At 40.0% G+C, this 12775-nt stretch overlaps 1 protein-coding gene across 4 annotated transcripts in view; it reads left to right on the forward strand.

Moving 5' to 3' along the window:
• Positions 1-12775, forward strand: part of LOC111865309 (AMP deaminase 2) — a 117909-nt gene that overhangs the window by 68358 nt on the left and 36776 nt on the right. For all 4 annotated transcript variants that reach the window (XM_023853213.2, XM_023853215.2, XM_023853214.1 and 1 more), the window contains one exon: positions 8675-8861. In XM_023853213.2, coding sequence (XP_023708981.1) covers positions 8675-8861 — 187 coding nt within the window. The remainder of the gene's footprint in view (positions 1-8674; positions 8862-12775) is intronic.

Raw genomic sequence — 12775 nt, forward strand, 5'->3', positions numbered from 1 at the left:
TGGAGAATGTGAAATGTTTTAAATATTTGGGTAGCTTGTTAACAGATGATGGAAGGTGTACTTGTGAAATTAAATCCAGGATTGCCATGGCAAAAGCTGCATTTAGCAAGAAGAAGAATCTTTTTACCAGCAAATTGGACTTAAATTTGAGGAAGAAACTAGTGAAATGCTACATTTGGAGCATAGCTCTGTATGGGGCTGAAACATGGACACTTAGGGCAGTAGATCAGAAACATCTGGAAAGTTTCGAAATGTGGTGTTGGAGAAGGATGGAGAAGATCAGTTGGACCGATTATGTGAGAAATGAAGAAGTGTTAATTAGAGTCAGTGAGCAGAGGAATATCCTACACGAAATAAGAAAAGGGAAGGCTAATTGGATTGGTCATGTTTTACGCAGAAACTGCCTTCTAAAAGAAGTTATTGAAGGAAAGATAGAGGGGCGGATAGAAGTGACAAGAAGACGTAAGAAGATGCTGGATGACCTTGGGGACAGAAGAGGATACTGTCATTTGAAGGAGAAAGCTCTAGATCGCATTAAGTGGAGGAATTGTTTTGGAAGAGACTGTGGACCTGTCGTCTGACAGATTACTGATGATGATGATGATGATGATGATGATGATGTAAAGGTCTAAACTGTAATAGTGTAACATACTTGAGGCGTCCGGCATTTTAATGATTCTTAACAGACTAAAAATAAGCACTACAGCAAATGCATCGCTCATATGATGTCAAATAGAAAAGCAGATGATCTTTCAAGCTTGATAAGAGGATGTTTCATGCGAAATTCAAAGACATTCCGAGACTCCTTCACAGAAACAGAAGGTAAAAGTGGCTGAGGTTCTTATTTATCGAGAAATATCCTATGCACTCTGCCCTTAAGCAAATGCTAGCGTTGAGCTCAGAAACGGAAAGAAGTGGAACGAGTGGAAACTGCACAACGTAGTGTGACGTTTGAGGAGGGGGTTTACATTATTATCTTGCATAGCTGCATCAAGGGCGGAATTGTACAGATTCTTAACCGAATCAGCAGGTGATCTCGAGATGCGGGTTGGGCGTGCACAGCGCAGAATGGCCAGTGCCAATGTGATAAGAGTTCAGAGTGGTAATATTGTCCTTGCAATAAAGAGAATGCGCCCATGCTTTTCCATACCACTCAGTCATGATGATGTGGCGAAGCGAAGTACCCACGTAGCTGTTCCTCAACTGTTGACGCAGCAGGACTCACGCGTATGAATCGGAGTAGTGCATTCGCTTCATAATAGGGAAACAGTTCATCAGTGAGTCAACGCAAATCATCTCTTCATTCACGATGGCGGATGAAGATACAGGCAATTCGGCGCATAAAATTATGATTTTATGCACATCAAAATCTGACCATAGTCTGAAGTTTCGAGATATATAAAATGTTGATTTTGTCCAAGTTACGACCAGAATCTGAAGTTTCGAGTTAAATAAAATGTTGATTTTGTCCAAGTTACGACCAGAATCTGAAGTTTCGAGTTAGATAAAATGTTGATTTTGTCCAAGTTACGACCAGAATCCGAAGTTTCGAGATAGATAAAATGTTGATTTTGTCCAAGTTACGACCAGAATCTGAAGTTTCGAGTTAGACAAAATGTTGATTTTGTCCAAGTAATGCCTCAACCAGCTACGCTACCGCGTGTCCCCTTATAGTCTTTAGAGTAATGGTTATTTCTGCTATAAAACTTTGTGGATAACCTTTGAGGTTCATTTGCTGCTATTGACGTGTTGTGTAGCTGTTTACTGTAAATACTCGAAAGATTCCATTTTTTATGTTTCTCAAGCTGACAGAATAGTTTTATCCAGTGAAGTCTGTAACCGTTCGACATCACAGATTATGACACCATCTTTAAGAAAACCAGGACATATTCTGAATCTGAAAGTTTGCTGTGAGGCCAGGTACTTCGTTTTGAAACGTAAAGTACACTGCATATAGTTACCTAGCGATTCAAACGGCCGCCATGTTGGCATCCTCAGTGGTAAAACATTAAAGACAACAAACCTGGTGTGACCTCTGGTGATTAGGGACGTATTGATATGATGCAGTAAGCCTGTCATATGAAAGAGGAAAGAGACAAAACATGTTCATTTTGTAGAAATAAAAACAAAAACATAAATACCAAATTCAGTAATTACCTCATTTGCGCATTCCTTCCATTTCTGCAGGTCTTGCATACCTCGAATTCTTCCTAAGTCGAAATCGTTTCTGTAATATACGTACGTATTGTAACGTGTATAGCTAGGCAACGACACGATGCAACAATAGGTTTATGGGGTCCGTTCTGAAAACTAATAATGGACAGTGAAGGTCGTTTACAGCCAGTCGTAGCTAGATGTAAAAAAAAAAAAGTAAAGATATCCCTGTAACAGGCCGTGGAGGCCCATAGGGTTGTGAGATGTTGAGGTTCCCACATTTTCTAGACAATCGGCTCATAGATGGCGGTAAGGTTGTCAGCCATACGCGCCGGTCGCCCTTTACCCCCAAGAACATTCCAAGAATATTCCTGGTACTCATTTATGTTACAGGCTGAGTCGACCCCAGGGCCATAGTGCGGCTGGAAGGATTAGGTAAATTGAAAAAATCCAATGACCTCATCGGGATTCCATCCCGCGACCTTCCCGCTTGTAGCATAGTTCCTCAACAAACTACGCTACCGCGTGCCCCCGTAGCTAGATGTACTCGTAGCTAGTCATAGCCAAGAACGCGTGAGTCAAGGACGAGAAGCCGTCATGAAAAGACGTTGTGAGGATTCAGCTGTGAAGTGTTAATGGACATTGAAGACTTTATGTGTGCTGTAGTGCAGCGAATTCTGGAGTGATCTGAAGCACTAGTGATTGTACATTGTGTAAATCAGCAGTAGTGTAATAGTTAATTGTAATTACGATCTGTAGGTGATTAATAAATCCAGTTACCAATCGAAACCCGCGTCTTAGTGACCGCTATACATAACAGTATTGCAGCGTGTAGTACTGTTGCTATGCAACGATCGCGAGAAGAAACATGCGTTGCTTATGCTTCTTCAGTTGATAATAACCTAAATTCTGTAACAAACTTCATGGAGCTGAATCCTTCTTGAGAAGCCATCAGTTGTGAAGCTACTCAAGAACTTCCCAGCATTTTATGGAACCCGAAGTTTCATTACCTTATTCACAAGGATAACCTAAAGTCCTTTGGCTGAAATTTTTATATTATCTCAAATAGTTTCCCAAGCTCTATTACCCATAATATCCACCTCAGCATCCAAACCTGCTAACCTATTTGAGATTTCAACACGATACTGCTCTTTACCCTCTACTTGTTTGTTTTCTTGAAATTGAACCTCTCCATGTGAAATCTATGCGTTGTTTGTTAACTCGCTGCTAGTATGCCCCTAACGTTTGCCACCACCAGATAGTGGTCAGTATCACAATCTGCTGCCCTGAACGATCGGACATCAAGTATACTTGAATGTCGTCTCCTTTCTACCAAAATATAGTCAATTTGTGCGTCTTCCAATCAGATGTCCAAGTAAATTTATGAATGTTACGATGTGGGAACATCATACTTTTGACATTAAGATTTTTGGATGTGGCAAAGGTTATTCTTAACTCCAATATCATACCTAATTTCGTGTAAACTCTCCTTTCCAATTGTTGGTTTGCAAATGTCTTCCTTAATTTGGCATCGAAATTTCATAATATAATTTCCATATGGTATTTAGGGGATTTATCCCACACACTTTCTAGTTCTTCATAGAAGCTGTCCGTCATATTATGAGTTCCATCCTCTGTTGGGTCATGGACATTAAGAACGATGACATCACACCAGCGACCTCTTAGTATTCTGTATGACATGTATCACTAACAAATTCCACCCCTTTAATTGCTGTTATGGTTTTCTTATGTACAAAGGAAACCTGTACCTAATTCATGATTCTCATTCCACTTTCCACAGAAAAATATATATTCGCCTGCTGGTTTGGTGCCACCGCTGTCCCATCTAACCTCCTGTACTCTCACCAATTATATTTTGATAGTTCTTTGGCAACTTTTTGATGAGCGATGCTCCCCTATACATACTTCTTACATTCCACGTAACTAATCTCATGTCCGTTTTCCTTAGCTTAGGTTATTTATCCAAAGAATCCGTCCAGGCCCGAGGCCCTTTTGTGACATTTCTTAACAATGTTATTTTTTTACGGAGAGGAGTTGTTAGGCTTCCTCCCAAGAGGATGCATAAAACAAAGATAACAGATTTCGTTTACATCTCATTTACATTTTGTACCATAATCCTGATGCTATCCTGGCTCCCGGTATTCATTCCAGCAGCCGGATGCGTGACATTTCCAGCATCTCGGAAGTGTTACTGTATGCATTATAGAACAATTTCCATAAGGTCGAATTAGTGTAAGTTAAGTCTTTCGTAACGTGTACACTTAACACGCACTTTCAGCAGAAGGCTGGTTAATTGGGGCTATGATTAACTCTTCCCTTATAGTAAATAAACATGAATTTCACATGCACATATTCTGTATTAGGCGAAATTAAATTGGCGAGAAGTCAAAACTGTATGTTAAATGAATAAACACTAGTTCTCACTGTTACTAAACAAACAGTATTATTTAATATTGTTTGTTATGTATTTCAACGTTTATTGTGTTATATTTTAATGTATATTTCAAAGTAGTATTGTAATAAATCGCTACGTTAAAGGAATGCAGCAAATATGATTTTAACGCAGTTGAAACCGAATAAAGACATTCCTTGTTGCGATTCGTGGTTGTATGTCCATACCATTGACTACGTCTGTGGTCTAGTGGTCAGAGTTGCTGGCTACAGATCCAGAGGTCCCGGGTTCGATTCCGGCTCTACCAGATTTTCTGAGAAGTAGTGGGTCTGGAACGGGGTCCACTCAGCCTCGTGAGGGTAATTGAGGAGCTATTTCAAGGAAATAGCGGCTCCGGTCTAGAAAACCGACAATAACTGCCGTGGGGAACTGTTAGGCTGACCACATGACACCCTCTATCCGCTAAAATTGGCACTAACTTCGCCGACAAGCGGCGGTCGCTCGGTCGGTATAGTTCGCTTGCGGACTACAGACCACGGAGTTAGTCCATACCATTCTTTTTGTTTAAATTATCTCGAAAACGATTAGACTTAATGAGAAAGTTTTCTGGACAAAAAAATATGTTTAATTTTTCTCTAGAACTAATCCGAAGTATTTTCACCTTCAGATAAATATTCGCGTAGGAACGCATGTAGTCATTATATAAAGACGTCTTTAATCTTGTTCAGTATAAGCCAAAACTGAAGTGACAGTACAGTTTTCGTAAAATTCTTCACTGTGAAATTTAATGCAAATTCGTCAGCGGTTGTCGAATTGTTTAATGTGTACGGAAGGACGTACGAACTGAGCGAACTTCATCTGCACTTCCCAGGTTTGCGAACACGCCTGAAATGGCAAACAGCATGGAATACAGAGGATACTTCAGGGGCTGAACACCATATATATTAAAACAGTCCATGTTCCTACGAATGCGTGGTGATTCCGTTAATGAGGATTCTAGTTATGCCTACTGTATATTCCTAGTTTCTTAGCCCCAGATATTTAAAGAAATGTGCTCTTACAAGCAGTGTAACCTAGCAGAAGCAGAGTAGCTTTAAGTAAATACATAACCCTATTGTGCATGTGTGTACACAAGTGGAGCGCTGTTCTGACCATGTGTTTAAATGTGCTGAACGGTTGCAACTTGCCGCTCAAGACACATGCTCCCGATGAGAGGTCCATGCAACTTCAAACCGCACACTTAATAGTAAAATACCTATGAAAACATTTTTGGGTGATGGTTTGCATTGTTGACTATGTGTACTTCAATTGATGCTACTGCATAAACTCCATTTCCAGGAAACTAAGTAGTTGAAACTTAAATTATTTTATATTCCCGTTAGCAAACGGAATTCTTTCTCAAAAACACTGCCACATTTTATAGCACTGAATAATTAAGCCTGAGTAAATTATGCATTCTTAACAAACATACATTCCTTCATGATTTTGATAACATATTCCTTTACTGCATATGTTGCTGTCTCATCACCTAAATGCAGGGCAAAATCATGACATAAAGACAGGTAACACAATTTAAAAAAAAAAGATGGCACAGTTCAGTTATTTGGGAATGACTACAACAAATCACAACCTGATTCAGGAGGAAATTGAGAGGAGATTGAACTTGGGTAGTGCTTGCTACCATTCAGTCCAGAGCCTTTTTTCTTCTTGTCTGACATCCAAAAACATAAAAATTAGAATATACAAAACTATAATTTTGCCTGTGGTTCTGGATGGGTGTGAAACTTGGTCTCTGACCTTAAGAGAGGACCATAGACTGAGTGTGTTTGAGAACAGGGTGTTGAGAATAATTGTACCGAAGAGAGATGAAGTGACAGGAGGTTGGAGGAAACTGCATAATGAGGGGCTTCATAACTTGTACTCTTCTCCTAGTATAATTAGAATGATCAAGTCAAGGAGGACGAGATGGGGAGGGAATATAGCACGAATGGTGAGAAGAGGAATGCATATAGGATACTGGTGGGAAAGCCAGTTGGAAAGGGACCACTGGGGAGACCAAGAATGAGTTATCTAGAATGCTTAGAGCAGTACGGTCAAGCTGGTATGATGGGTTGTACATGCAGCTTGGATGGGAGAAAATGATATCTGGGGAAACATCTTGGAAAGTGGTCACATGAAAGGGTGAGAAGGAGATGGGAGGATAACATAAAGATGAAGTTTAGAGAAATATACTGTGAACGTTGGAGGTGGATGGAACTGACTGAGATGATGGTCTTTATATTAATGTTGTTGAACCTTTGGGTACTAGTGTACCAGAATGTTACACCATCTACAAAGCCCTTTCTGTTCATTCAGCAATAGCATCGGTGATGTTACTACCACCTTTGCACAAACTCCACAACTCTAGGCCTCTGATTGTGTTGGAGTGTCTGCAGCAAGTGTTCCATCTCCACAAGGAAGGGAAGTCATTGTATTATGTTAGCCACACAGGTCTGAGAGGAAATGAGGCCACCAGTGCTGCCACCAAAGGAAACATCAGACCAAGCCTAGGCAGTCATGTTTGCACCCTTCTTTATTGTTCTGATTTGCGATTGCAAGAGGAACATAACACAAGCAGTAAGCAGCAAGCTACTGTATGTGTGGAGAAACCATCCGTGTAGGTGTGGCATTCCTTCCACAGTTCCATCAGGGTAGAGGAGGTTATCGTCACCTCACACACGGGCATTTGTTAAGAGATAGTCTGTTTGTTACCAGTTTCGTGATTTTTACAGGTCCACATACACCCTATTAATAAGACTTTTTAGCACAACATTTATTGTTGTTTGTTCTGATTTTTACTAAGTGTTAGACCAATTTACAGTCAGAAATACATCTTCTGATTTATTATGTAATGGGTTCAGTAAAAGGTGACATACTCTGATCTTTATCCATGCCGATGCACCTCTAAACCCACTGAGTCATTATGACAGAGACAGCCAGTTATTACTAGAGTAAAGTAATTTGTTTACTAGGTCTGTCTAAGGTACACTATCCGTGATTAAGTCAGGTGTTTGCTGTTGATAGTAAATAACCTCTTAAGTACATGCAATCTAGATTAACTAGCAAAGGACAAAGTGTTCCAACATGTACTAAGAGGTTGAAGAGAAACAGATTGGAACAGTGAACTTATCTTTATCATTTTAATGTTTTGTGTCTGGCTATGAGAGAAGGACACTGCTATTTGATTTATTGATGTTAGGGTCATTTTAATATTTTGTGTGTGGATTTGAGAGAAGGACCCTCATACTAATGTTAGGATTTCTATGTTGTACAGTGGAACCATTACTCCTAATAAAGGTGATGGACTGTGTACTGCATAGCTGAGGTTTGATTCTGTTCAGGATATGGAGGTTGTTGCGTCATTATCACATCCAGGATGGATCTGAGTCTTATTCAGCCACCCATCATGTTCACAGGGGGCTGAATGCCTAAGGAAAAGAGTGGCTGTAATTTGAATATTACCAAGATAGATAATTGCAGAGGAAAGAATCCATGAACATGTTTGGAATTGCAAACTGTGGTGAAGGAACCTTGGTAGATCAAAGAAGAGCTTATCAGATTAAGAATATAAACCTACAATAGTGTAATGTGTTGTAGGAATTTGAGTGTCTTTATTTATTTGTTTTATTTATAGTGTGCGTTAAGGATAAGTCCCCTGGTATATGGGCCATAAATGGTCCATTTTCCAGCCCCAGATGGTAGATGTGGAAATTATGTATTTTTTTTTTAATTTGCTTAGTGGGGGGTGGAGGCCTACTGGTTCCACTTGGCACGGCAGCCTTGGCCTATTGTACCTGCCCTAGGTGATTATGATGATGGAGAATATGGTGGAATGAAGATTGGCAGGGTAAACCAAAGTCCACGGAGAAAACTCGCCCCAGCACCACTTTGTCCACCACAAATCCCACTTGACCAGACCTTGGATCGAACCCAGGCCTCCACGGTGGGAAGCCAGCAACTAACCGCTTGAGTTATGTCGCTGCCATGACTTCTTAGTATGTCCTATGTATAGCAAAAGACACTGTTCTGTTATTTGCATTAATTTTTTTTAATTATTGTGGTTTCTAGGTGCCTTATGAGGATCTGGAGCAGGCAGCTAGGCTTGTGGTTCAAGCACTGCATGTTAGGGAGCGTTACATGGCCATCTCACACCAGACATTCCCCAGCACTACATCCCGATTCCTGCGCTCTGTGGATTCAGGCTGCCCACACCTGCTTGAGGATATTAAACACGAAGATCGCAAGACTATTGAAGGTAAGGAGAAGAAACAGTATTCATATTGCACATGGCATCATGGTCCCCTTACAAGTTTTCATCAGTCCATTCAAATAAGAGCTGACAGTTTGTACACCCTTTTTGTGGCATGAGTATTTCACATTGGTAGCAGTCATGAGGTACATGTTATTTTAATTCACTTCTGTTGTCAGAATCAGTTGAACTTTGAACATTACATTCAGATGTCAGACTGAGAATTCCGTTTCTTGTTGATTTATTTTGATGTGTAACTTGTTACCTAGCCCTGTTCCAATTTCTTCTGTTGATTTCTAAAGCTGTTGGATTCATTCCAATATTTGGCTGATGTAAGAGAGTCCAAATGTCAAGAGTTCAACAAATGAACCCAGTTGCTCATATGGAGATCTCACCATTTGACTTTATATTTACATTTTAAATTTAGTGGACTTGCATCATCCTCATCATCATCATCATCAAATGCAGCATGGATTTCAGAATATCAGACTTAATCAGGCAGATGTGCTACACTGATGTGTTGCTCTTGTGCTCACTAGTTAATGCTGAAAAGCTGCATGTTACAGGACACCAAAAAGTGTCACAGAATGGTGAATTAAATCTGATGATACAAAGGTTCAGAAAGACATTATTACAATATTTTTACAAATATGGATTACTGGTCTATAACAAATCTGAAGCCAGAGGGCAGGAATTATCTCCAGGAGGCTTACTCCCTTCCAGAAGGCTACAAGCTTGTCTCTACTGTACTCTTGTTAGGTATAGTTGGGACACAGTGTGGAGGTGAAGGTTTTATTTGTGATGACAAGGTTTATGAATCTCAGAGGCTATTACAGGACTTTGATCTAAAACAGTGGTTCCCAAAGTGGGCTGTACCACCCTCTAGGGGGTGGTGGGATTGCCAAGGGGGAAGCTAAGAGGCGCTGGAGTCCCACCCCTCTGATGCTTGTTTGATTATTTACTCATACAACTGAAGTGACTTCAGACCAGCATTGGGACACTGGTATTACATCATCATGCCCATCCTTCAGGAAGAATTTACTAACAGTGAAGTAGTTATTAAATGTGGCATCTTATTTTATCGTTATTGTCTTCTTGGGTGGTTGTGCAAACAGCTATTCTGAGGAATGATTTTTGTAGGGTGGGGCAGGAGACACTGGTGATGAGTTTATGGGATCAGGGGGGCAGTGTCCCAAAAAGTTTGGGAATCACTGATCTAAAACATCTGGTTCAGTAGACATCTAGAAAACTGGAAGTTGTAGCTCAGAAACATTGTAGTTAGGAGGACTTTATGGATGGTGGATGGAAGTCCCCACACCACCATGGCATCAAGACATCCATATTGATTTTCCCTCAATGTCTGAGTGAACACCTTAGGTGATCAGCACTTAGGGTTACTTGTCTTACCTAACAGACTAACAAATGCAGTATACTGTACTTTTTTGGTGAATGATTTACCAGTACTGTAGGAACATGTGTCTCTTGATCAGTGACAACATATGTGGTTCATGCATGATGGGGCACCAACTCATTTTCTCTGCATTGTCAGACAGTACCTGAACCAGACATTTGGTGAACAATGGATAGGAGGTTGAGGCCCAGTTAATTGGCCTGCACAATCCCCTGATCTCAGTCCTCTGGTTTTTTGGCTATGGGGACACCTAAAATCTTTGCTCTATTGAGCCCAAATCACTGACTTAGATATATTACAGCAACAATTAGAGAATGCCTCTCAGGAGATTCGAATTAAACCAGATATGTTGACAGAGTGCACATGTTTGAGCGATGAAGAGCCAGAAGTTGTGTTGAAATGTATGGAGACCGTATAGAACATCTGCGGTGGAGATCACATGAACATCGACCATATCTTAGCAGGCATTGGTTGACTGAGAATTTTTGCTCATTTATGCGAGTTATATACCACCTGAAAACCTATAACCCTTTTTTAACACCCTATATACCAGCTGTCAAATCAATGACTCGTCCTGTTGGCCTACTGTATAGCAGGAGGGCAGAGTCCAATTTTATGGTCACCGAGCTGACTGTAACCTGTCACCATTGTCATTTAAACTAGTGTCTGTTTTCTCAGTTCCCCCTCCCCCCCTTCTTTGTAGCATGCTCTTACCTGTGTGTCTTCATGAGATTTTCCTGATCTGTGTGTGTTGGTGTGCCCTAATAATCTGGTGCTGGGAATCCATGCTTTGCTAAGTTTGAACCCTTCCTCTCTGTCAATATTATTGAGATGCAATTTTATTTCTGTTGTCTCTTTAACAAGTCAGTCCATGTGGCCTGACATTTTGGCCAGTACTTCGGTGTTTTGAAACTTGATCCAGTGGCTTGATTCAATGCTGTGTTCTGCCACTGTGGACTTGTCCAGCTAATACAGACTTATATATTTATCTGCAATTTCCATTTGAACTTGCATCACCCTCTTTCTCAGATGGTCCAAGACTTCAAGATAATATTTTGGATTCACTATGACACCAGGTGGTGTGAATTCTTTATGAACTTCCCTGCGAGAATCTAAAAAAATGATAACAATTGTCTTAATTTTTTATTTGGTCGTGCGAGCCTTCTTCCATCCTGGAGACTGTTGTGTGTGTGTCATTTCTCACCTAGCCTTCTGGTTTCAGGGTCGTATTTGAAAAACCAACTTCTGTCACTTTTTATGGCCTGAGTAGAAAATTGTTTCAGGTTTGAGCCATTCAGACATTTCTGCTGACATTTTGTTTTGAGCTGCATTTTGATCGTTGTTCAGATGTTTTGGAACCACCTTTGCACACACCTTTCTCATTTTAAAATCTTGCTTAACAATATGGTGGATTATATATTCATTAATATTCAGTTCATTGGCGATCATTCACATTGTCAAATGTCAATCTTGACAAATGAATCCCTTGCTTATCTTCCTTCTCTCCTTTCCTCTTTTCTGCTTTGTTTTACTCATATTTCTTTCTGCATTGGTAAGATTTGTGTTCCTTCTTTTTGTACACAAAATATGTGGAAATAAAGTATTTATTTACCTTCCAGTTAGCGGTCAGTGCCCTAACTTGAGGGTCATCCTCCTTTCTGCAATGCTTGCTATCTCATTGTATCAACATTGACCTTACACAGTCACTCAAGACCTTGGTACTGAACTTTCTATTACCATAATCATCGGGTCATATTCATCTCCAAGTCCAACATTGTAACACCAATAAATTCTGCTATATCTTGACTTCAGTTGCTGAAAGCTTTTGAGTCATGGACAGGATTTCATTCAAATATTGTTCCATATTTGAGTTCAGTCGTTCAATTTATTTACGTTCCAAAAATCCAGATACAGGTAGACACCATAGGATATGGAACAAGTCAAATACATTATAAATACAGTGACATCTGTACAATAACAGTCTAATTGATAAATTAATAAGAAATATTAAAATTACTTAAATATAAGTTATATGTACTTATGCATCACAGTTTGAGCGTGATCTAGTTTTACATGAAACAATCTTCTCAACAGTCCTGTCCTCATGTTAGTCCTTTATCTTCATATACATTTATTCAAGCTACTCCCATACTTCTTTTGCAGTTTTTGAACTTCTTATAATGGGAGACAGCGTCTCATCCACCATGAGACATTGCCATCATGTCTAGTTGCTTCTTCCCACAAGCTTCTTAATGGCAGGGAGCTAACTGCATCCACTCAGCACTGATTGAGAGGTTTGCAATAGGCCTGCTGATGCTGAAATCTCTTCTCCTGTCTTATCCATTTCTGCTTTAGTATGCAACATTTCACTCAACCTTGATTCTTCTTTTCTTCTTTAAGACTGGGCAAGCGAAGATATACACATTTCTAACAAAGTGTGACCATAGATTGGATAACCTCAAATGCCCATATCTCACTGTTTTCAAAATTCGCACTTATTCCTAATAAT

The sequence above is a fragment of the Cryptotermes secundus genome, unplaced genomic scaffold (assembly GCF_002891405.2).
Source record: "Cryptotermes secundus unplaced genomic scaffold, Csec_1.0 scaffold3651, whole genome shotgun sequence".
NCBI lineage: Eukaryota > Metazoa > Arthropoda > Insecta > Blattodea > Kalotermitidae > Cryptotermes > Cryptotermes secundus.